Source organism: Poecilia reticulata, chromosome 12 (genome assembly GCF_904066995.2).
Source record: "Poecilia reticulata chromosome 12, P_reticulata-male-v2, whole genome shotgun sequence".
In the NCBI taxonomy this organism is placed as follows: domain Eukaryota; kingdom Metazoa; phylum Chordata; class Actinopteri; order Cyprinodontiformes; family Poeciliidae; genus Poecilia; species Poecilia reticulata.
In genome coordinates this window covers 10749096-10773144 of record NC_088841.1, presented here as the reverse complement: position 1 = coordinate 10773144, position 24049 = coordinate 10749096, and the positions used below count along the sequence as shown (strand labels likewise).

Here is a 24049-nt window from a genome sequence, read left to right as displayed (position 1 = left end):
GTGGTGCAATCAAACAAATCCTGATGAGTGGATGGTTTCCTGCATCTTTCTGCAGATCGGCTCCTACTTCGGCAGCGTCCTGCAGACTGTTGACGTCAACAACGATTCCTACACAGACATCCTTTTAGTTGGAGCTCCGATGTACATGGGTCCAGAAAGAGATGAGCAGGGTAAAGTCTACGTCTACAAACTCAATGAGGTACATGACACTGAAAATATTGCCACTCGTTGGACATTTTGCAGCTGAAAGATGGAGTCTTGAGAGGATCATCTGTCGTTCTTTATTTCCAGAGGGGCAAGTTTGTGCACAAGTTTGATTTGAGCCCGATGAACCAGTCCTGTTGTACAGTTAACTCGGACGGCTGCGCCATGAAAAACGAGCCATGCGGGGCTCGGTTTGGTACAGCCATAGCCGCCGTGTCGGATCTCAACCTTGACGGGTTCAACGACGTGGTGATCGGTGCGCCTTTCGAGAATGACCACAGAGGAGCCGTCTACATCTACCATGGGCACAAAAGCAACCATTACCTGAGACTAGTTCAGGTGAGAATCACAAAGACCAAATGCAGCAATATCGTAAACGATAAAAACAACTGCAATGTGTTTTTGTTTCCTTAAATTAAGAGAGACGGGAAGAAAAAAAATCAGTTTGTCAAAGATGTCTTGAGATGAGTGAAAGCTTTTCTAATTTATCTTTGACAAAAAAAAAAAGGCCTCCTTGAATGATCACGTTATTGAACTTTGCTTCTTTTTTTTTTTTACCTTCTCTGCAGCACATCCCAGCAGGCGGGGATGGAGAAAAGGTGAAGTTCTTTGGTCAGTCCATACACGGAATCATGGACCTAAATGGAGACGGCATCATTGACGTCACCATAGGAGGTCTGGGAGGAGCTTCCCTGTTCTGGTGAGAGCACTCACTCATTCTCACATATTAATTTTCAGCCTTTTTTCTACACATTCCATTTCAGTCATAAGCAGCAAAGGCCCTCGCTTCCCAAAGGCATCATTTTAGAAGTCCACTTTGCATCGTCTTATTCTGCGCTTTTACAGCTGTGTTTGTCCCGTTGGACTTGCAAGCTGAAGACAAATGGCTTCCTTAATGATCTCTGTGTTAAAACCCCTCTCCCACATACAGTATTTCACTGCTGGTCACCAGTATGTTGAATCCGCCCACATTACGATCTAGCTTCCCATGCAGATCTTCTCCCACAGCGTGTCCTGGTAAGAGGTCAACAAAGCTATGTGAGAACTCCATTTCCCATGTGGCTTAGAGCCTAAATAGGATTTGGCAGCATGGACAAATTTTCTCTGAACCCATGATCATGTTTTCATGAAACTGTTTAGCAAAATGCAGCTAACATTCAACCAAATTTAATTCACTACTGAAGCAAAACCATTACATTTAAATTACATCTCTGTGTGCTTTTGACGTCTCTTTATGTCCCTTGGTGTTTGCTGGGAGAATGGGACAAAAGATCAGAAAGATAAATGGAAAAGAACCAAGAACATATATATTTGCATTTGTATAGAGACATATGTGGTGTTCTCCAGATTGTTGACGTCAGTAATGACTCCTACACAATTAAAAAGCTCACTGCTTTTTTATTGTAGTTTTAGCCTGAAAAAAAATCTATTAAAAAATGTAGTATAAAAAAACTAACAAAATATGCAACAGATTTTTATTCACCTGCAAATCTGCTAAGGAATTCCTCTGCTGCCTTTGCATATCCCAAGACTGATTTATGTTGCCTATTGTTCTTAGAAAAATAGTTCTCCGTCAGATTTGATAGTGTTTATAAAAATAAATCTCAGATATCTCTAGGTTGCACAAGTACCGAGCAGTTGCACTGCATCTTCATATAGAGATATCAGACTGAACTCTTTTTTTATTTTTATTTAACATTTATGAAAAGCACGTAAAATGTTCCGTCCACTTCTCGAGTATTCACGACTTTGTGTTGGTTTGTCACATGGAAGTCTTTGAACTGTATCTCTTTTCATTTCAAAAGGTCAAGAGATGTTGCTGAGCTAACTTCCAGCATGACGTTGGAACCCGCTAAAATCAACCTGCAGCACTCTCAGTACCAGTGTGAACACAGGGGGCATAAATCTGTTTGTGTGAACACCACAGTGTGTTTTCAATATCGGGTCAAGTCTGAGAAGAGAGATGCGAGCTCCACGGGTGAGCTGTTGAGTACTTTGTGCTTCTCTCGCTTCACAGCGCATAATGTCGGTGCTTCTGCCACTCACTGAACTTTTTTTTCTCTGTTGTTGTTGTTGTGTTCCTTAGAAATGCGCTATAACATAACTCTGGATCTTCCACGTGCCAAAGCCAGAGCTTCGTTTATTGATCAGGACTTGGACAAAAGTGATCGTAGGGTGACAAAGACATTCTCCATCAGCAACGGACAAATAATATGCAAGAAGGAAAGATTCATCATGTCGGTAAGTACTCTGACTTTTACAGTGTGCAGTTGTTGATTTGCACACAACAATCGTCAGACTTCGCTTTTATTCATTGCTAACTCTAATGTTCTCCTAGATTTACCTACAGTCCATTTTGCAGCTTTAATTTCAGGGTTTTTGCTACGTTTAAGTGATGAGGAAGGCTGTTAGTTGTAGAGAGGATAAAATGAACTGATGAGGGGTCCCTTGGCGAGTAGGAGGAGCATGGCTGAAGCATAAAGCTGACTTCTTCTGATCTCTTCAGAGTGATGCTACAAGATCTTAACACGTATCGAGGTCTTAAACAACCCGAATAAGTGAATACATTTATAAGGAGATGAATTACTGCATGTGTTTGCTGGAGACAGCATTCCAGTTGAAGGCCTTTTTTGATCAATTATATCGCTCGTTTCTCGCTGCAGCAAATGGTTTTTAATGTTAGCACTTCAGCGTGTACAGGAATTTCCAGTGTTTTGTTCCTTTTTTCCTTATTTTCCTTTTTTCCCAGTCCTTCACTGCAACATAAGAAGTCACTGATTAGCTGTCCTTAAGCAACAGAAAGAGGAACTAATCAGTGGAAGCAGCTGCTCCTGCTGTGTGTGTGCAGATGATGAATATCTGCTCTATTCCTACTGTGCCAGTCTGTGCAGAAATTCCCCACATATTCCAGGGCAGAGCTTTTTAAATTAGTCTCGGACATGAACACTGCATCTGTTCTTCCCTTGGCTATTCCTGCAGAGTGAAACTGCAGATTTTGACATAGCGGTAAAAAAAAAATGGTATGCTATGAACCGAAAGGAATCTATCTCGGTGCAAACAAACAATGATCCGTGGGCCAGTTTATTGGACATTCACGTCGTTAGCAACCATGAATAAAATCTGTGCACTGAAAGGTTTGTGTTAACAAGATGGCTCACACATAGATGTTTTATATTCTCAGATTTTGTGTGTATCTTCATCGATTTTTATTGTAGTATTGTCAGGGTTTTAATGTGACAGACCAAAACTATGGCCATTTATTGCCCTTGTTGCCGTCTAGCTGCCAGCTAATGCATAGATCGAGTCCATGTTTGGGGTTCCCTAGTGGACAAAAATAATGAATGGTTTTCAAATTACTTTATAGATAAAAATATGAAAAATGTGATGGGTGCTTAGATTCCATTACTTTCATACCTTTCAAAACACTGAAATATGAAGGGTGTGAATACTTTAACAAGGCTTGAGTTTTAGACCCACATCACCAATTCTATCACAGATCAAATGCAGTATATAAACTCTTGAGTCTCAGTTTTTCTTTTACAAACTGCAAAAGATCACTTTTCAATGTGTTTTGTACAAAAAAAAAAGTCAACATTATTTTGTAGCTTTTTGTCTTTTGTTAACATCCTCTCACCATGGAAACCATATCCCCCCCCGAAGCTTAACAAGTAAAAACATCATCTCAACATCTGCTACACGGACTGGTGCATAAATCTGTGTGGACATTCATGGTTCCCTGAGGACGGATTCTGATTGTTGGACCTTTGCTCAGAGATCAGTTTGGTGTTTTTGTTTAGAGTAAAGGACTGGGTGGTGTACCCGTGAAGTTTTCTCTGTACACTAAGTTGAAACGGTTTGCTAACGTAGGCCCGGTTCGATGCTTGTTCTCAAAACACTCGTAAAGCTTTGTCCCACATATCACACAAGTTGTTGGAAGGTTTCTTGAGAGATTTGCATTTGCATCCCCAGTGACACTGCAGTGTCGGTTCTGAACCTTTTTTTTTTTTTTTTTGCATCTGTACAATCAATACACAGTTCTAGGTGTGATGTTGAATTATAAGTGCTATGGGGCTGAAAGGTTGCGAGTTGTAGATTAAACGTTGTCATTAGTGTCACCACATCACCGCAAGAATCAGGTTGTGGTGAGTCAGCTACACGTCAGATTTGGTAAAGATTCTGCAGCTTTGAAATGAATCCATTAATCAATCCGTCGTCTGTAGAGTGATGGTGGGGAAGTTAGCTCAGTGTTTCTTTTGTTTGCTTACTTTCTCCTCCTTTTCTCAATCTTTTTTTAATTTTTTTTCCATGTATTCTCTCTGCCTCAGGCCCGGCTGGACTTCAAAGACCCGATCAACGTTACATTAGAATTTGGACTTACTGATGAGAACAAAGGCCCTGTCCTGGATGCAACCCTACCCACATCTATCTCTAAGACAGTAAGAACTCTCTCAACTGTCTATTTCACTAATTCAGATACCAAAAACCATGAGGCAGAAGATTTCAAACAGCCTTAAAATGCGTTTTGTTTGCATATTAAACTGCCTTCATGTTCGCAATTTTGTTCAAACAGGACATAATTGCATACATAAAACAGCATATTTTCTTTCCTTTCGTTATACAGTGCTATGAAATGTATTTGGGATCTTAAAAATTTTCTTTTTCTGTTTTTGCTGTTTTTTTGTTGCACAGATCAAAATATTTTTGATATCTGTCAAAGATGTAAAACGAAAATCAGTACAAAATGTAGTTTTCAAATAAATGATCATTTCATTTATTAAGGGGGATAAAAAACCGATCAAACTTCCTTTGACCACATAAAACATAATATCCCACTGAACCCTAACTGCTTGTTCCAAGTATTTATGAAATTTTACTCGCTGTTCTCCTCTCGACCACTGCCCAAATGCTCTGACTGTGGTCGCTATGGTAATGTTTATATATCCCTTCAAAATAACAGAAACGCCACAAAAACGAACATTTTACTTTCGTAAAAATTTTAACCCACGATAATGACTAATGGGAGCCCTGAGCTTGTTTCTCTGCAACGAGACGGTCCCATCAGGGAGTGATGGGAGACAACGACACCCGAGCTGTGTTGCTTATATCCACAGCCTGCTTGGTCTCTACGTGGCAAAGCAGCTTGAAGTTTCATTGCCTCTTTAGCAGCCAGTCACCGCATGTTACGCAGAGCAGGTTTGTAATGTGGGACTCACCCACCGGTCCGGGATAAATCCATTCTCCTGTCTCTTCTTTGGGCCTTTTCCCCTTTGCAAAGAAACTTTCCAAAGACATCTAATCTGTTTCTTACTCATTTTGCTGCTTGTGGGCTCAGTGTTGGCGCGCAAGTAACCAGACTTCCAGTGATTCACTTCCTGCTAAAGAGCAGTTTGTTTTTTTTCTCACCCTTGTAAGAATCACAGACAGAATGATGTAAGCCTCATCTAAATCAAACATTGTCTGTCTGTCGGCACAAATAAACCATGAGTAAAAATGTCTTGTGGATCTGAACAGGCTGCAGTAGATTCTTATCTGCAACAGCTGACTGCCATCCTTCAGTGTTTCCCACAAGGTTTCCTCTGTCGGTTTTAATGGCAGAGGAAATCTTCCCACACTCCCACATGCATACAGTATTTGCCCTAAAAAGAAGGTTTGCAGATTATCAGTAACAGTGAGCAATGTTTCCCGACAAAGGCGAGAAGTATCACAGAAGATGTCCACTTCATGTCTACATTATTAGAGTCTGTATTTGTGTCAACAAATGCATCAGTGCCAAATCTCCTGTCTGTGAGTTAAAGGCCTGACCTCCATCGGCGTCAGATGCCTGAATGCAGCAATGCACTGTGTTACTGTAACTCAAGGAAAGGGGTCACTTTTCAGAGTTTTCCTGTTATTGTTATTGAGAAGACACAGAAAGGAAAAAAAAAAAACATAAAAAGATGCGTTTTTGCTTATTATTGTGTTGGGCCGATGTTCGCAGCAAAAACTAAAACAGCCTTTGAGAAGCAGAGAAAATTTGCTCTGAATCCATCTTGTTTCTCTGGTTGCAAATGTTTTGGCCAATAAATAAGCACCGTTCACTTGAAATGTGTGCTTTCAATTTGGTTTTGGAGTCCAGTTTTATTCTGTACTGTGGATTTAACCCTCTACTTTGACTAGACCATTCTGATAATTAAATGTCATTTCTATCTTTTAGATTCCCTTAGTCGACTGCGGAGATCAATTAAAGTGCATCACTGACCTCTCCCTCACGGCAGAGCCGAGTGAGAAAAGGTATTATATTTTTATTTTAATTCATTAGGATTAAAATAAAAAAAAGTTTCCCACCATCCTTGCACATTGTAAGAAGGGAACATGAAACTATAATTTTTTTTTATGTAAAAAACAAACAAACATTTAAAGTGATTAGAAGGGTGAAATGTGTAAGAGACATCAACAGCTGCCTTCTGATGTTTGGAGTCATGTAGTTTTATTTAGAAGTGAACCAGACCGTGACTGCCCCCCTGTGGGACAACTAGAACATGACAGTCAGTCGTACTGACTTTTTTTGTGTGTGTGTGTGGTGTGTGTTTCTGCAGCATGCTGATTCAAGTCAACTCAAAAGACAAGCTTGACGTGAAGATTGACATCAGCAACAAAAGAGACAACGCCTACAACACCAAGGTTATTCTCAACTTCACACCAAACATCAACTACGTTAAAGTCGAGGTAAGATTTCTGCTTTCTTTTTTTTTTTTTTTTTTAATGGAAGAATGTCGAAGAAAAACGATGTTTAATTATGTCATATTTTGCATTTTCAGCCAGAGAAAGAGTGCACTCCGGATAACACGAAGGTGGAGTGCGCTGTTGGATATCCCTTCCTGGGAAGTAAAGCTAAGGTAAGATTTAGGTTTAGCTTTAGACACTACACTCGCTTTGCTTTTCACTTTACTTATGTTATTACATTTCAACGTGTGATCTCTCATCAACAGGAAAGTTTTAAAGTGAGATTTGAGACGGACTCATCTCACATACGTGAGAACATTTACATCAACGTGACAACTATAAGGTGAGCCTGTCATTTATTATTTATTTTTTTGCTGCACATTATTGATTGGAACATGGATTGTTAAAGTGACTACTTGTGTGAAAAGATTGACAAAAAATGTTTCTTACAGTGACAGTGAAGAGAATCCAAATACCCTACATGACAACAATAAAGAAATCTTCATCCCAGTGAAATATGAAGCTGGAGTCATATTCAGTGTGTAAGTAGCAGTGGAAATCTGTGCAGATGAATTAACGTAATCATGAAGTTTAGCAGGGAGTTCCATAAAGCAAAGATATTTGCTAAGTTTCTGTGCATGTTTTGGTAGTGAAATAATTTGTTAAATATTGTCAGAATAAGTTAATATATCTAAAATATCAGAAACTGTGTATCCTACATTCGTCGTTACTTTGTACGCCATTTGTCAGAGTTATTACTGCTGTCAAAAAAATTCACAAAAAGGGAGCATGTAAATCTATTGTTCAAAATCAAGAAACGATAAAAAGACAAGGTTAGGTTAATGTTGTTTGCTGCCCCCAAGTGGCCAAAATGTGGTTTAGCAGGTTTAATATCTCGTTACATATTGTATTAATTTTTAAATATGCAATCCTTTAGGAGTCATTCACAAAATTACATAACAATTGAAGATGGTGAACAATCCTCTGTGAAAGACAGTGACTTTGGAAGGATGACAGAGGAGGTCAACATCAGCTACACGGTAACACTTGCAAATAAGATACAACTTTTTTTTTTACATACTTTTATGTTTTATTTGAAATATGCAGTCGACTCATCCACCTTTTTATCTTTCAGATGGAAAAGGCTGGTAATACCCTCACTCCACCTCTTGACCTTAAAGTGATATACCCTTATCGGTCTCCTCTATTCAACGTGTTGCTGTTCCCAACACGCATTGTCTACAGTACTGGGGTATGTACATACACAGACACAATATATCTAAATTGCAAAAAAAAAAAAAAGATTCTCATGTCTGCTTCTCACTGCTCTGCAGGTAAAATGTAAAGAACCCCCTGCCCCTAAACACAACAATCCAAAAAAGGAAACTCTCACTCCCTTCCTACTGGTCAGTGGTCAGATGTTAGCTTCAGTGGCTGCTGAGGTGCTGCTGTTCTTTTCTGACTGGTGGATGTGATGTTCTTTGCAGGAATGTGGACAAACACAATGTGACTCATTCACCTGCTCCATCCCTGAAACCAATAAGAGTCAGGTCAACGTTACCTTCAAAGCGTGGAAGCCAACGTTCACTGTGGTAAGATCAGATGTTGGTACATTTTCTGACCTGCAGTATGTTAGTTTTTCTCGGTGAGAAAAACATGAAAAGGTGCTTTTTCTTACAGGGTGAGTTCACCAGTTTAAAGATGATGGTGAATGCCTCGTTGACGTTCAAACAGAATCATCTGTTTGAACTGGGCAGCAATGCAAAAACTAGAAATGTAAGTCGTGTTCGGGATTATACTCTTGAAATTGTCATGTCAGTTGCTTGATGCACCTGTTTGTAAGGATGTATGCAAGTGCTGAGCTCATGTTTGCTTGTGTTTGCCAGGTGACGATCCTGATTTCAAAGGGAACAATTGAAGGAATCCCTCTTTGGATCATCATCCTCCTCAGTACCTTGGCAGGATTGTTGATCTTGGCGCTTATTATTTTCATTTTCTGGAAGGTAATATTTCATGCCTCATATGTCATGTTGATTGTCTAATCTCCTGAACAGTTTGTTGCACATTTTCAGTTGAGAAAAAAAAAAGTCTTGAATAGTCTTGCCCTCTAAGCAAATTGATTAAGCATAGACAATTAAAACACGGGGAAAAAAATAACTGCATGCGCTTTTCAACTCTGCTCACAAAACGAGCATCTCTGCTTAGCTGCATTTTCTGGTAGCAAACAAACTTAAAAAAATATGGAGTGCAAAAAATAAAAATCAAGGTGAACTCTGCTCCTTTCTCGATTCGAGTAAAAAATGACATTAAGTCCAAAATTCTCAAAACTATAAGCTCTACTGTGGGTAATAATGTTCTCTTTTTGATCAATAGTAATTATCTGCACAGGATCTTTTCAATTTGCTCTTGGATTCATATGCGCATTTTGCACCAAAATCCACCTTAATGAAAGTTGCTAGAACATTGTCATGGACTTCCAGTTGTAGATGGATTTTTGGATAAATGTCTCTGTTTGATGACTTGATTTCCTCAATATGTCACATAAGGAGGCAGTGTGTTTGAGGTGTGCCTTAGAATACATCGAGGTACACCTCCATTTATCCAAACCACAACATCATCTTCTTGGTTCTCCTAAATTGCTTAAATTCACAGTAATCTTGGTGTATGCACATTTCTGAATTTAAGGAAGATAATCAACTATAGCAACTGTCATTATTCTGGCATTTAGATTTAGCGTTTTTTGCTCATTCGAACTAACCTAAACCAGGAGAAGTTAAAAGAATTAAATGTCAGACGGTGAGGAAAAAGAAATGGTTATGTCTCGGTGTTAAAAGGGCATTTGAATATTTATTATATTATTCTGTAAATCAGTCCTTGTGTAACCAAGTCCTCTGTTTCTGCAGCTTGGCTTCTTTAAGAGAAAAACCATGGACTATTCAAAGGAAGAGATGTCTGATTGAGGCGTTCGGAATACCTCAGCGAAGCTGCGCTTTTAGAGAACCCAAAGACACCTCAGAGCGGTGGCATATGGGCTATCAGGAAAAAAAAATTAGTCATCGTCACTATTTCCTACATTGTCATGTGTCACATAGTGATGGAAAAATCTCTCAAGCTCTTCTCAGTGCTGCTTGAAGCAGCTGGTTGTGATATTTGGGGCTCCTAGTGGGAACCACAGAGGAGCCAAAGACACTGACTGTAAATCACTGTAAATGTGACGCATTTGCTTTCTGATTTCACTTATGTTTTTTTGTTGTTTTTTTACCACGTTGTTGATAAAGTAGCATCATTTATTTGTTTTTTTGTTTTTTTAGTTGTTGTTGCTACAGGTTGATTCTAATCTCTGATGGCTTCACTAAAGCTTTAGTGAAAAAAGTACTCAGGTTTTTCCCCATAAAAAATCCAAAGTTACCTAATTCACCAAAAAGGAAAATGGTGAAAACACCAAAAGATGAAAAAGAAAAAAATGAGTCTATATTAAATTTATTTTCACATAAGCTCTGAGTCCCATTTTCAAACATGTTTGCTTGATGAATTTTATGAGACACTGTATTTTTTAAGCATTCCTATAGCATTTTGTTATGTCAGTGTAGCTAAATATCATGGCACATCTTTTATTTTCCAGTTAGCTCCAGTAATTAAGTGTAATTATCACCAGAAGAGCCTTCCCTAATTCAAATCTCTGAGTGTACTGTAAATAGAAGAAGTAATGGATGTAAAGCTGTAAAATGTACAGAATTATTTTGCATTTTATTTAATGTTTTGTGTGAGAGGAGATTTTGCTCAGGTGCTAAAAGAATGATAAAAGGTCACGTTTGCTTTGGACACATAAAAAAAAAAGCTATCTGGCTTTAGATTCTATGCACATATGTAAATAAGGTTATATTTTGATACAAAATAAATTTGATATCATCTGCTTAAACAGATAGAGGTTCATGTTTTTTTATCAAGCTGTCTGGCTTATTTGATGGAAAATTGTATTTCAAACTTAATTCTTCGTCGTTTTTATTGCAGAATGGATATTTTCTAAATTTGGAAGAAATGTTTGCCTATGAACCATTTTTTTAATTATTATTTTCAAAGCTCCTTCTCACCTGCATGTATTAGCACACTGTGGCTCACTCACTTCACAGTGGGGTACATAATACTTTGTTCAGTCAGGTTGTTCACCCTTTTTCTACCCCCACCCCTCCACCCCTGGTTAGCTGTAAAGAATAATGTTAAGGGGAAGAAAAGATAGCTTTTGAATATTTTTATACTCAGCGGCTCTCACCCTCCGCAGTAGACACATGAAGCACAGGTAAATTGTATGTTATGCAGAATGTATGGTCACGTCTGGTTTATGCAACAGGGTGGAGCGAAAGGCACAAAGTGAAAGTTGTGAGCTCATGACCAGCTTTCTGTACTGCTGTGAAGTCTTCATTGTAATGCACTGGTTTGTCAGAGTGTATGTATGTCGTCATTAGCACAGAAATCGTCTGAAAAATATCTACTAAATAAAGTTTTTTTTTTATTCAACATATTTTGAACAATAGTCCTTAATTCTTCTGGAAGTTTACTTGTGATATCTATCTTTAAAAAAAAAGTGTGTTAGAGAACAACATAAGTTGTTAAATGCGAATTCTGATAATTCATTGATGAACACATCAAAATCCGAACAAAAATTAAATCGGTTATTTACTCATTATTGCAGAATTTGCTGCTTTGTCATGTTTTACATAGATGGAAACTGGAAATATGTTGTTTTTTCTATGTTAATTATCAACATATGGTTGATAATCCTGAGCACTAAATTGTATAACTGATGTTGACTAAACATTAGGTTTTACAAAGTAATGACAAAACGGAACAATTCAGTCACATCTTAGATAAAAGCAGGATCAAAAGGTAACTTATTTTATTAATTCAGTATATATACAGAGTGATCTATTTCAAGTGTTTATTTCTGTTATTTTGGATAGGAGTTACAGATTTGTAAATCTAAAATTCAGTTTCCAAGAAAGAATATTACATTAAAAAAATCAAAGATATTTTTGAAATGTTATGCTATCAGCATCCTATGTCCTTCTCAGTCATTTGTAGGTTTGATGAGTTGACAGTTTTCCAGCTGAAGTTAAAAGGTTCTTGCTAAAGAAGCCAGCTGTTGACAACGGTCTGTATCTGAGCATATTATTGTAAAGTGTGGTGAAAGAAAAAAGTGGGGTCAAAGTAGGGTCTGGAGGAAGAGTTAAAATAGCATGGGATCCAAGTTGTTCCTGTGTGACTTTGAGTCATATGATCTTTTTGGTGTTGGTTTTGACACCAGAAGATGGGTAAAGAATAAATAAAATATTGATCAAATGCAGCTTTACCGATTTATCAAGTTCAAAGTCAGGACAACCTATGACGTTCCATGCTTCTTTCTGTTGAGCCATTATGCAAACTTTCCAATTGCATTACTGAAATAGATTTTCCATTATGTTTAAATGTATTGATCTGAATCTTATTAATACTTAATAGAAACAAATATGAGCTTCTTCATATATTTTTGTGTTTTGGTATTCCAGAAAATTGCTATGCGAATTTCTAAACCATACTTTCTGTTAAAGCGGTTATCTGACTACACTGTAGTTCCACAGTTTCTGCTTAATTTTCGTTTTTTATTGATGGAAATGGTGAAAGAAACGTTTTTTAAATAACAAAACAAGCTTCTGCGCTGCATTTGTTAAAGTATGATTCTGCAAGTCAAAGCCCGGGGCTAAGTGATTCCTATTGCGCAAGTATCAAAGAGCTCCCCCTGGTGTCCACCCTTCGCAACATTCGGCCATAAAGTGACACTCTGGGACGGGAAGCAGAACAAACTGTAAGCTGCTGGGGATCCATCTTGCTCGGAAAAGAGACGAGGTTGGAGTGATTTACCAGCTAAGAGTCACAAAAACTGTATCGTTCCTCGCTGAACGCGCTGGGGAGCCCGAGGAGGGGCTGTGTCGCTGTTTGTAGGATGTCCCGACATGAGGGTGAGTTTATAAACGGATCCTCAGCGCCCGGGATGGGGACTACTTTACCTGATCGGCTAGCTCCATGACTAGCTTCGCTATGGGCTTTTTCGTGTTAGGAGGGGTAGTTGCGCTTTTCTTGGCGGGCTTCCAAGCTTGTCCCTTGACTTTTTATATTTGCTGTCAGCAGCGCTGGTGGTCATGTGCCTGTCATGTAAAAGTATCTGTTGTAACCTCGCTCAACCTGTTCGCAATGAGACAGCAGCAGTTAGCAGCTAGCCGCGGCTAGGTGCTACATTACCTTATATTAGCCGGGCTAGCGAGTAGGCTAATCTATATCAGAAGCCTTTGGTTTGGTTAGGACTTCACAGTACTTACACTCTCGTTAGTCAGTTTTATACCAACACACGAGTTAAAAACTGTTATAGTATTTATCCTACGTGTTCACAAGACCCGAAACTACCATGTTAATGTTGTATGTAAGTGCACTGTCACTAAAAGACAGAAACTCAGAGGCCTCTGATCATAAACCAGTCTATTCAGATATAAGTTACAGTGTTTTTGTCTGGAGTTACCGGAGTTTTTCTTTTCTGTGGAATCACTAATGAGTCACCTTTTAAAGTTGTAGAGTTTAGTCGACGAGCATACAAATATGTTCCTCCTAAAGCTTTGATCACAGTTGTCTTACAGTGAACAAACTCTTTATTATGAGCATATTTTTTTCTGGTCTGTACGAATCTTGCATGCTGATCTGAAAAGGTGTGGTGTCGCAATGCTATTTAACTACCAAACTTATCATTTATTCTCCAAGTAAACCTGATAGTGGAATTATGTTTGATTGGGTCAGTGCAAACAAAAGTAAGATCCCCTTTTTTAAATCATTTTCAGTCTTTTTGAAACATTTCACCAGTCACAGGAAATACACTTAATAGTTGTTTACATCACACGTTGGCCAAATAAGGCATTTTCTGACTCTCCAATGAAATGTGTGTGTAATGCCTCAGTAGAATCAGTTGTTCTCATTGTATTTTATGTAGAAACAGAAAGTGTAACAAGTTTTAACACTACAAAAATTACAACTGTTAGATTTTTTTTGTAACAGTAAGTTATTTTGATTAATGCCTAGTCAAGCAAAAGATGGATTAGCAACATAAAGAGCAGTTTTTAAGTGCTTATTTTTAAATAACTTATTATTCTGGGAAAATAGAATATTAACAGTCAGACCACCTGGTCCAATAGTCAGTCTTTCAGTTATCCTTAGTCATTTGTATTTTTAAGACCGTCATGCCTGAAGAATTATATGGACTAAGCATATTTCCAACAGTGTCTTGCAATATCTTCAATATTCTTGAAGCTCTTTGTTTTAGACTTAGAAAAAAAGTTCTAACTTTCTCCATATTTTCCGTACTGGGCCTTAAATTACTTATAGATAATGATGTTTTTGAGAAATAACTTGGTGGTATTATTGCTTTCTGTGATGTGTAGTTCTGATTTGTGTTTTTCTTTAGGCCGTAGCAACATTACAAGCTTGGGAAACTTTTACAGGTTCTCCACGAACTTGTAGTTGAAAAACGGAACTTTTTCAACTACAAGTTGAAAAAGCATTATTCGGCTAGAACCCTTTATCAGTAACTCTGTGCTGTAAAATGAAGCTAAAGTTGCATCATGTAGGATCAAAAGTACTGGCTACACATTCCAGAACAGAAGCACGCACATTTAATTCGACAGTTGTGTCTAACTTAAGTTAAAGTTAACTCACAACTTGCTTAAGGAAAGTAAAAGTAATTTGACGTTAAATTTTCTAAACCTTGCAGCGATTCTGTTCAAACACCCAAATTAGTTTTCTATTTAGGACGAGAAACGGCCTCCTTTCAGCCAGCTGACTGGAAGTGCATTGACCTGAGCACTTTTACTGACCAGTGTTTCAGTAAATGGACTTAAAACGTACGATAAACTTTGAAAGCTCCGATACCTTTTGACAGCAGTGAGTAGCCCATCCTCTCCTGAACTCCTCTCTGTGTTTTTCCTTTTTCAGGTGTGAGCTGCGATGCATGTTTAAAGGGCAACTTTAGAGGACGGAGGTTTAAGTGTCTAATTTGCTACGACTACGACCTGTGTGCATCATGCTACGAGAGCGGGGCCACCACAACACGACACACCACAGAGCACCCCATGCAGTGTATATTAACCAGAGTAGACTATGGTAAGCCCCTAGCGAGGGAAACTTCAGCATCCTATCGAGTCCGTGCAGATTTGATATCTTTATTCCTCTGGCTGTCACTAACAGATGTTTTTATTAATGTTTCTTTTTTTTTTTTTTTGCAGATTTGTATTACGGAGGAGACACCTTTTCGGTGGAACAACCTCAGTCGTTCACATGTCCTTATTGTGGTAAGATGGGCTTCACGGAGACGTCCTTACAGGAGCATGTCACCTCAGAGCATTCGGAGACGTCCACAGAGGTGGTGAGTGTCCTGTGGGGTTTTTTTTCTTTCGCCCAACAGGTTGAGCATCAACGCTGCCGCCGTCGTGCCGGACGTTATTCAACCGGCTGAAATGTCTTTGAGACATCTACAGCTGTGTCGCTTTCTGATTTTCTTTTTCAATGAGACAGACTTTTTATTTGAATCATCTTTTCTTTTTTTTAATAGTCCTTCAACTTCTCTTAAGAGTCTTAAGAGTTTCAGTTTCATTTATTTTTTTCTTTACATCAAATGTGTTTTGCAAATATTTCAGTTCATTTCTTCCACCTGGTATTTTTCAGCATAGCGACGTTCCCTACTCATTGTGGAAAAGTTATCTGATTTCAATACTTTCCTGGTTTGCATTAGTAGGGGAAAGGAACACAAGAGTATCGGAAACCTGTTGAATTATTTGCCGTACATTTACTGCAGGTTTTAGTATTTTATACTTCAAGGTGGCTGCAAATGACCTTACACAAACGACGTTTATAACGACGCCTGACGCTTTACACTTTTTTGCATTCCGCATGAGCCACCAACGCTGAGAAAACTTGGGTTTTGATTCGGTCATGTGGATGCATGTAAAATAGAAATGATTTCAGGCTACTCCCTTTTATTTTACGCCGTCTTTCTCTCTCTGAAAGTGAGAGAGACGCTGGAAATATTACAAAGTATGGAACCAGTCAAAACCGCACCAAAGTGCCTGGGGGGCTGGGTGTCATGATGACACGGTTTATTTTGTTGAGAACAGCTCATAAAAAACAGTGGCAAGTAATTAATGATAAATTATGCCTTCTTAAACTTGTCCTGACAGTCTTATTCCATAAATATGTCATTTGGTTATTTGAATGAATTAATCATCTAGTGTGGAGAGAGACAGAGATGATACTTAAACAAGGAGTTTTTTTTTTTATTGCAAATTAGTGAGAAAAGAGAGTGGATCAGTTAAAGACCCACATCAACACTTCTCCCCTGCCCCACAGACTTTATTGTCTTTATGATGGACTGTGTTTGTTACATATGAACTATTTATAATGTCTGAGATCTGACTGATCAGTTAGCTACTGGTTTTAGAAACACTGCAGACATTCAGTTTTAAAGGAATGGGACAATATATGGAGAGCTATTTGGACATATCCAGGTTATGTATGTAGAACATCTGATGTCTCATGTAGTCTGATGTATCAGTCCTTTTAAAGATGTTTCTGTGTGTAACACTTGTTGCTCTTTGGAGGCATAGTGTGCCTGAAATGTTACTCTGTCAAAGTTTCAATGTGGGAGCTGGAAATGTACCATGACTCTTTGCACACATTTTTTGTCCAGCTTCCTATTCGCGCTAACAAAAAGGCGTTTCCACTACAGGAAGCTTCTCAGGAACCAGTGTTGTTTTCTGGAGTAGTTTTAAACAAGACATATTCCCAAAATGTTGAAATCTACCCAGACAGGGAGGTGAAACCTCTTGGATGGGCCCAAGCTTTTCTTACTAGTTAAATATTCACCACCATTTGGTTTTAGTCATCTAGCTTCCCTTCTTTGTGATTCATATCTACTGGAAGCATGTATTACTCAAAAAAAAATAGTTCTCTGTTGTTGTTTGGAAACACGACAGTCATCGAGTTCGAGCTTAAATACGTGATTAAATCTGCCACTCCTCGTGGAAATACATAAAGTTCAGCTTTTGGCGTCTACACAAATCCTGCATAAAAACACCCCTTGCATCTTTTTCTTTAAAGAGATTTGAATTGGTTGAAATATTTTTTGTGTGTTTATGTGGTGTGGTGCAGATTAAATTAGTCACAACTCCTCAAATAGTCATTTATTTTTAAGTTTAGAGGGAGCAGACACGCTGTCGCTGCAGCTGCTGCTGCAGGAGTGGTTTGTCTCCCTGAGATGCACATCTGCCAGGCTTCAATTATTGAAAGTCTTGGGGATTACTGCAAACATCATCTGAGTTAAAACTGGTGGGAGTTATCTATGTAATAGTCTTGGTTTAGGAAGCCCAAAGTGGAAATTCACATAACGAGTGGCTTTGGTGGAGACGAAAGTTCAGTACAGTTTAGTTCCAAAGTAAAAACACACAATTAAGAGAGTCTGCAAAAATTCTTTTTTGTGTTTTAAAGAAATATCGTTTTGCTACCTCCTATTTATGGACACACACATTACCAGATAATCCTTTTTTTTAACATAGTTACTTGAAATCTGTATTCTCAGACAAGCATGCTTTTACATACTATTGTTGCATCAATTGTTAGGTTGTTGATATTTAAAGATGAAAGTTTACTGGGCCCATCAGCTTAAAGTGGGCACTCAGATGTTCTGTTTGTCGTCGGATGGAAAAACTGCCTGCAATGATCTAATTTGATCTTTGTTTCATTTTTGGGCCTGGATGACGTCACTTTTGTTCAATAATTGAAATTTAGCATGCAGAGCTGCTTGCGCTGTTCCATCCAAAGTCCTACGATGTCTCTAACAAAGCCCGTCCACTTGCTCTCTCTTCAGATCTGTCCAATCTGTGCTGCCTTGCCGGGAGGCGATCCGAACCACGTGACGGACGACTTTACGGCTCACCTCACCCTTGAGCACAGAGCGCCAAGAGATTTAATATCCTTTTTTTTCTTTTTGTTCTCCCTGGGGGAAATTGCTGTCTTTTGGCTTGTTCGTTACACTGATTTAAAGTGATTCACGTTTACGTCGTACACTGTCAAGGTTTCACCTTAACGGCCCCCCCCCGTTTACGACGAGTCCAGTAGCGTTCGGCACGTACGCAGGATGTTCCACCCAGGGCGAGGAATCGGCGGCCCCAGAGCTCGACGGACAAATATGCACTTTACTAGCGGCTCCACAGGGGGGCTCTCATCCTCCTCATCACAGAGCTCCACTTACACCCCCAGTAACAGAGAGACAATGGACCCAATCGCAGGTGAGCCTCCTCATAGGCAGTGCTTTGTCTTGTGTTGGCGCCCCTGACGAGCAGAAAAGTTGGTCTTAAAAACACGCATATGTACATTAAATAGGGCTCTGCAGTGATAGTTTATATTCTACAGTAACAAAGGTTAGCAAAGTTTGACAAAACTTAAAGTAGGACGATTTCAAACAAACATAGGTTTAAATGCAAAATACAAAAATCAGGGTTGCTTCAAGCGTTCAATGTTAAAAGTTGGTGGTATTTTCAGAGTATACAGCCATACACACGTTTTTTCAAAACGGATGATCACTTCAGAAACATCTGCTATAAATTATTAGAAAAGTGTTTTTTTTATTATTATTTATACTAAATTTGTTTTAGAGGGTTGGCAGCTCTAAATGAGATGTGACATTTTGACATCAGGTATGTGCAGGAGACCCTCTGTAGGATAAATTACTGTCCACCTGAGGTGTGATCGTATCGATACCACAGAGTTGCCACATTAAAAATGATAGAATGACTTCTAAATGTGGATTGCTGCTGAAAAAGTGGATTATTTCTCTGTAATAATCTCTGTGATTCACAATATTTGCTCCTGCACAGCAAAAAGAACCCAGGCAATATCTTTCCTTTGTTTGGCCACTTCAAGCAACTTCGAATGAAACCAGCTCATACTGTGATCCTTACACCTGATATTAAGATGGCTCCTATTTGTTGACCAAATTGCAAACTTTCATTAGGACTTAAAGAATGATGAGATTCCTCACCATTGAGATTATTTATCATATTTTCATCTCGTAGCTCTTTGGGAATCACCTTTCTGATGCAGAAATATGTTGAAAAAACTCCAACTGTTTAACTTTTTTATATTTTCTATAGATTCCGCTTGGCTATCTCATAAGTGCAAGAAAATTTTATTTAATTGAAATAAAACTGAATAATTTCTGAGTAAGCTGCCTTTTTGGACCTAAATGATTTCTGGTTCCTTTTTACGTCATTTAGCAAATAAAGAACTTGGTTTTAAAAAAGTCGCACTAAATGTAAACACCTACACTGCAAAAAATAAAAAAATCTTACCAAGAAATGTTGGTTTAGTTTCTAGTGCAAATATCTTAGTTTTGTCTTATTAAAAGTATACAAGCTTACAGGTAACTTTTCAGCAAGATATAGCAGCTTGGTTTAAGATAGAGATTCCTTAGTATTGTTGAAAAATTACTAGTTAAATGTGAATTAACCTGCTAGTGGAGCAAGACATTTTAACTTACAACATGGGAAAAGCGTGATTCATTAGCAATTTATTTCTCTTATAACCTGTGTGTTTTTATCGATATTAAGAAATGACTGGCTTAAAACAAGCTCCTGTTTCTTTTTGAAAAGTTACTTGACAGTTTGTACACTTAAAATAAGACAAAGCCAAGAAATTTGCACTAGAAACCAATTCAAAAACACTCAGCTGCTGGATTTTGTGTTTTTTGCCGTGTATTATCTGAACACCACTTTAACAAACTCATCCAAAAATGAACTCTTTAAAGGAACAAACCAAAAGTTGCCTTGTGTCTCCTGCAGAGTTGTTGTCTCAGCTGTCCGGCGTGCGGCGGGCTGCTGGGGGCCAGATAAACTCGTCGGGCCCCTCGGCCTCCCAGCTGCAGCAGCTCCAGATGCAGCTGCAGCTGGAGCGGCAGCAGGCGCAGGCAGCCCGGCAGCAGGTAGAGGCGGGCCGCCACGCAACTCGTCGTGGCAACAATCCCGGCAACACGGGCAACTCTATCCCCCCGCCTAACTCGTCCACCGCCAACACCAGCGCCGTGGGTGATGGCAATCCCGCTTCCTCCTCCCAAAGCTCCCAGTTTCTATTAGCACGGTGAGTGGGGCCAGTCCGTCACACGTGACCCAGTGGTGCACGTAGCCGTTGAACTGTTGTGTGTTTTGTTGTGATTTTACGTGACCAAAACAGAGTATATGATTCTCAGTTGGACTTTAGTGTGGACTCCAACATCAATTTGTTTGGACCTAACCCTCCATTTTCAGCTTGTACAGTATTTAGCTCCATACATCTTTCCAGCAACTGATAATAATGCCCAATGCCCACAGCATGATGCTGCCATGTATCACTGGGAAAGTGGCGTAGGCCTAAAAGTTCAGTTTTGGTCTCATCTGGCAGAGCATCTTCTGCCACGTTACAAATTGTTTAATAATGGATGAAAATGTGAAAAAGTTTGTGGGTTTTGAATGTTTTTGTATGGCTCTGGAGTTTAGGCTGAACCTTCCCTGTACATAGATTCAGAGATGTTTAGACATCTTATTAACCAGAGAGAGAAGAAGACGTGTGATCTCAAATAGTCGGGGATTAATCTATATCTTTCACATGATCAAATGTCATGCATAAAGTAACTTTTTTTTTTTTTATAAAACATCTCAGCCTCGTAGTAAATTAACACGCGTGCTGATTTAATAACTTTAGGGCTGAAGCTACCACTTATTGTAGCCATCAATATTCTGTTGATTATTCCAATGATTATAAATCTGAAGAAATTGTCACTTTCTGCAGATTTTTGCATTTAATCACTTAAGCTTTTATACAGCATTAGAAATGTGTAAAAATGCAAATAAATGTTTTATAAATAAGAAAAAGACATCATTTTGTACCTAAAATCTAATAACACGACGCTCCTTTAGTGTTGATGATTTGTGGCAAAGGATCCATCTACCACTAAAAAAATACTTCTAGCATTAAGATGTGAAAAGCTCGGCTCTTTCTGCTTGACTTTTCATCAACCCAATGTAGAGCTGATCTGTTCATTGATAGAATTTGAACCACTTGGCTATATTTACATATTTTTTGTACTGTTTCGGCATAATTGTTGCCGAGTGTGTTCTTTTAACAAATGGCAAGCTTCAGAATCTACTTCAGTTAATAATTATTTGATTACTAAATCAGATTAATCGTTTCAGTCCTAAATAACTTAAAAACCTCCATCTTGGTTTTTTTTTCTTTCTTCCAGTTTGAATGAACCCAAGATGTCCGAAGCGGAGCGCCAGTTCCTAGAAGGAGAGCGAGCCGACCGCAGCTTGTTCGTCCAGGAGCTGCTGCTGTCGACGCTGATGCACGAGGAGAGCTCCTCCTCCGACGAGGACGAGCGCCGAGACTTCGCCGACTTCGGAGCCATGGGCTGCGTGGACATCATGCCTTTAGACGTGGCGCTGGAGAACCTCCAGCTCCGAGAGAGCAGCTCTTCGGGGAGGGAGCCTCCGCCGCCTCCTCTTTGATGTCCGAGCATCAAGCAGACTGTGTCCTCTGTGCTGCAACTGTCAGTGAATGGGGCAGCAGACACGGGCGGTCCTCCCCGGCCCGCCCTCCTCCTTTTCTCTCTCTCTCTCTCTCTCTCTCTCCATCTCCCTGTCTCTTTCTCTCTCTCCTCTTCTCTCCCTTCTATCTCCTCAGTTTGTTTTTGGTGATTGTAACTTAAGGCCCGTCACCGTAACTTGTTACATTGTAAACAAAACTAAAAGAGATCAATTGGAATAAAATGTTCATATGGGGAAGGAAGCAAGAGAAGAGATTTATATGAATATAAATATATATATATAAAATATATATAAAGTTGATAATCAATCCACTTCTTTTCTTTATCAGGTAAGTTCTGCAGGCAGCTTTGCTTCCTGTGCCATGTGAAGGGCCCTCCATATAAATACTCCACATTCAGAAGTCATGAGAACACAAGTCCCCTCCGATGAAGCTGCTGTGTGTGTTTAATGATCATTAATAAATAAAAAGTGCTTGGATGGGTTACCATAACTTTACCGCATGCAGTTATTTGCAGCGTGCATGACCTTTGATGACCCCCCCCCCCCGTCATCAAAATTTTGTACTTTTTTGGTTTTCTTTAAAGGTATCCCAAAGCTTTCGACTCTTGCAAACGGTTACATCAAATATAGCTTAAGTAGCAAACCTACTCACTTGCAGACATCAGTTTCTTGACTGTCTTGTTAGGTTTTTTTTGTTTGTTTTTTTTCATCGAGTATTTCGGAATGAAGAGAAACAACTGGGATCTGAAGAAAATGCCGCGATTTGAGAATCCAGTTGGACTTTTCTGTATTACGGCTACAGATGCGAAAGCCAAGAATGTAAGAAAGGAGCCTTGCCTCTCTAGATGTTAATCTTTAGTTTGAAGATTTTAAAGCACAGTAGAGGTTTTAATTAATGGACGACTTGATCCGGTGCTCCTCCGCTCTGCTCGTGTCACACCACATGCTTTCAAAGGCTTGTTTGACTTTCGCTGGAGCTTCATTTCTTTTCTTTTTTTTTCCTCCCTCCTCCGTAACTCAACTTTTTTTTTTTTTTTTTTTTTTCGGGTTAAAGCTAGCACTTTCTATTTATTTATACCTGTTTTTATGATTTGTTTGAGCCTTGACACGGATCATGCCACCTTCATGCCTCTACTTTTACCCTCTATGTAAAGAAATGTACATTAATTTCTTTTTTTTTTGCGTTAACTTTCATAATGATTCTATGACATGGGCAGACTTTTTTTTTTATGTAAATTTAGATTACAATAAATATGGCACACATCTTTTGATGGAAGTGAAAACCTCCATTCTTTTGCACATTGTCTTTTTTCATATTCGTTTCGTTAAAAGTAATTTGGTAAAATTCCTGAACTTGAGGGATGGGCTTATTAGCTTTTCAGATACCACTATTTTGAAAATGAATAGCTATGCATTTCAAATGCTTGTCGCTCAAAGATTAAAAGATCTTTTTTTATTTATTTTTATTTTTTGGTAACGGTATGGTAAAGCACAGCTTGTGCCTTTTAGGCTTTACATAGTTATATACGTTAATTTATAATTTAGACTTGGATAGAATTGAAAACATTTATTTCAGTAATTGAAAAGAAAAAGTGGAGTGCAGAGATGTAAAATGCAACAATTGAAATGGGTAGATGGCTTTTTATTTTTATTTTGAACATGATAAAACGCAGCGGACCGACACCAGCAGCTGAAGTGGCTTGTCGAATCTTTGCTGATTGTGGAAACTTCACACAGGATCTTAAAGAACTTTGATTCTTCGTCTCCGCTTCCTCCAGAGTTGACGTCGAAACCAAATGCAAAATTTTACTTACTCTGAAAAGTAAAACTTTTGACCACAGCCCTTCTGTTTTTCTCCTTGGGTAAGGTGATTCTGACGTCATCTGTAGTTCAGGTCATAAAAACATTTTTAGTGGTTTGTTGCCCATTTTGGTTACACATCCGTTTGTTGTGGCCCTTGAATTTAAATCATTTTCTTTATTTGTCGCCAATTCACAACAAATGTCTCGAGACATTTACATACAAGTTCTCTTTGTTGTTCACATTTTTCTCTCTGGCTTTCCTTCCACTCAATTTTCCATTAACATGCTTGCATTCAACGCTCCAAAAAAGCAGCCCTGCTCTGTAGCAATTACATTTTGTTGCTCACCGTCCTTCTTGGTGTCATCAACACCTGGCAATACAACTCAAGCCAGGATTATTCCCAAGGATTTACATTTCTCTGTTGAAATCCTGTTGTAATCACATTTTATTTAGTATTTTATTTCTGTAATTAAATGAACACTACAATCACCAAGACAAACACTTAAAAGCACACGACTGTGCTTGATGAATCGACACTTGAGCGGAGTTACTAAAAGCTTTTTGCCAATATTGTGCTGAGATGCACCTGCATGATTCTGGCAAAAGCTCATTGCACGCTTTTAGGCAGCAGAGATGCCATGGATACTTCTCTGTGCGAAATGTTTGCACACGTTGAGTGCAAAAATGTCCTAGCT

At 38.8% G+C, this 24049-nt stretch overlaps 2 protein-coding genes across 2 annotated transcripts in view; both read left to right on the top strand.

Annotated features, from left to right (window-relative positions):
* Positions 1-11421, top strand: part of itga1 (integrin, alpha 1) — a 47159-nt gene extending 35738 nt beyond the window's left edge. The window contains exons 13-30 of the mRNA XM_008423751.3: positions 56-199; positions 292-543; positions 774-904; positions 2010-2182; positions 2291-2445; positions 4530-4640; positions 6398-6474; positions 6780-6909; positions 7002-7079; positions 7173-7249; positions 7359-7448; positions 7844-7946; positions 8042-8158; positions 8241-8312; positions 8394-8498; positions 8587-8682; positions 8793-8909; positions 9810-11421. Coding sequence (XP_008421973.2) covers positions 56-199; positions 292-543; positions 774-904; positions 2010-2182; positions 2291-2445; positions 4530-4640; positions 6398-6474; positions 6780-6909; positions 7002-7079; positions 7173-7249; positions 7359-7448; positions 7844-7946; positions 8042-8158; positions 8241-8312; positions 8394-8498; positions 8587-8682; positions 8793-8909; positions 9810-9866 — 2085 coding nt within the window. The 3' untranslated portion in view covers positions 9867-11421. The remainder of the gene's footprint in view (positions 1-55; positions 200-291; positions 544-773; positions 905-2009; positions 2183-2290; positions 2446-4529; positions 4641-6397; positions 6475-6779; positions 6910-7001; positions 7080-7172; positions 7250-7358; positions 7449-7843; positions 7947-8041; positions 8159-8240; positions 8313-8393; positions 8499-8586; positions 8683-8792; positions 8910-9809) is intronic.
* A 1276-nt stretch (positions 11422-12697) lies between these two features.
* On the top strand, positions 12698-22840 carry kcmf1 (potassium channel modulatory factor 1). The gene is made up of 7 exons (XM_008423753.3): positions 12698-12899; positions 14914-15081; positions 15204-15343; positions 17840-17941; positions 18077-18260; positions 19812-20106; positions 21248-22840. The coding sequence occupies exons 1-7, from the start codon at positions 12884-12886 to the stop codon at positions 21510-21512; spliced, it is 1170 nt and encodes a 389-aa protein (XP_008421975.1). The 5' UTR covers positions 12698-12883; the 3' UTR covers positions 21513-22840.
* The last annotated feature ends 1209 nt before the right edge of the window (positions 22841-24049 follow it).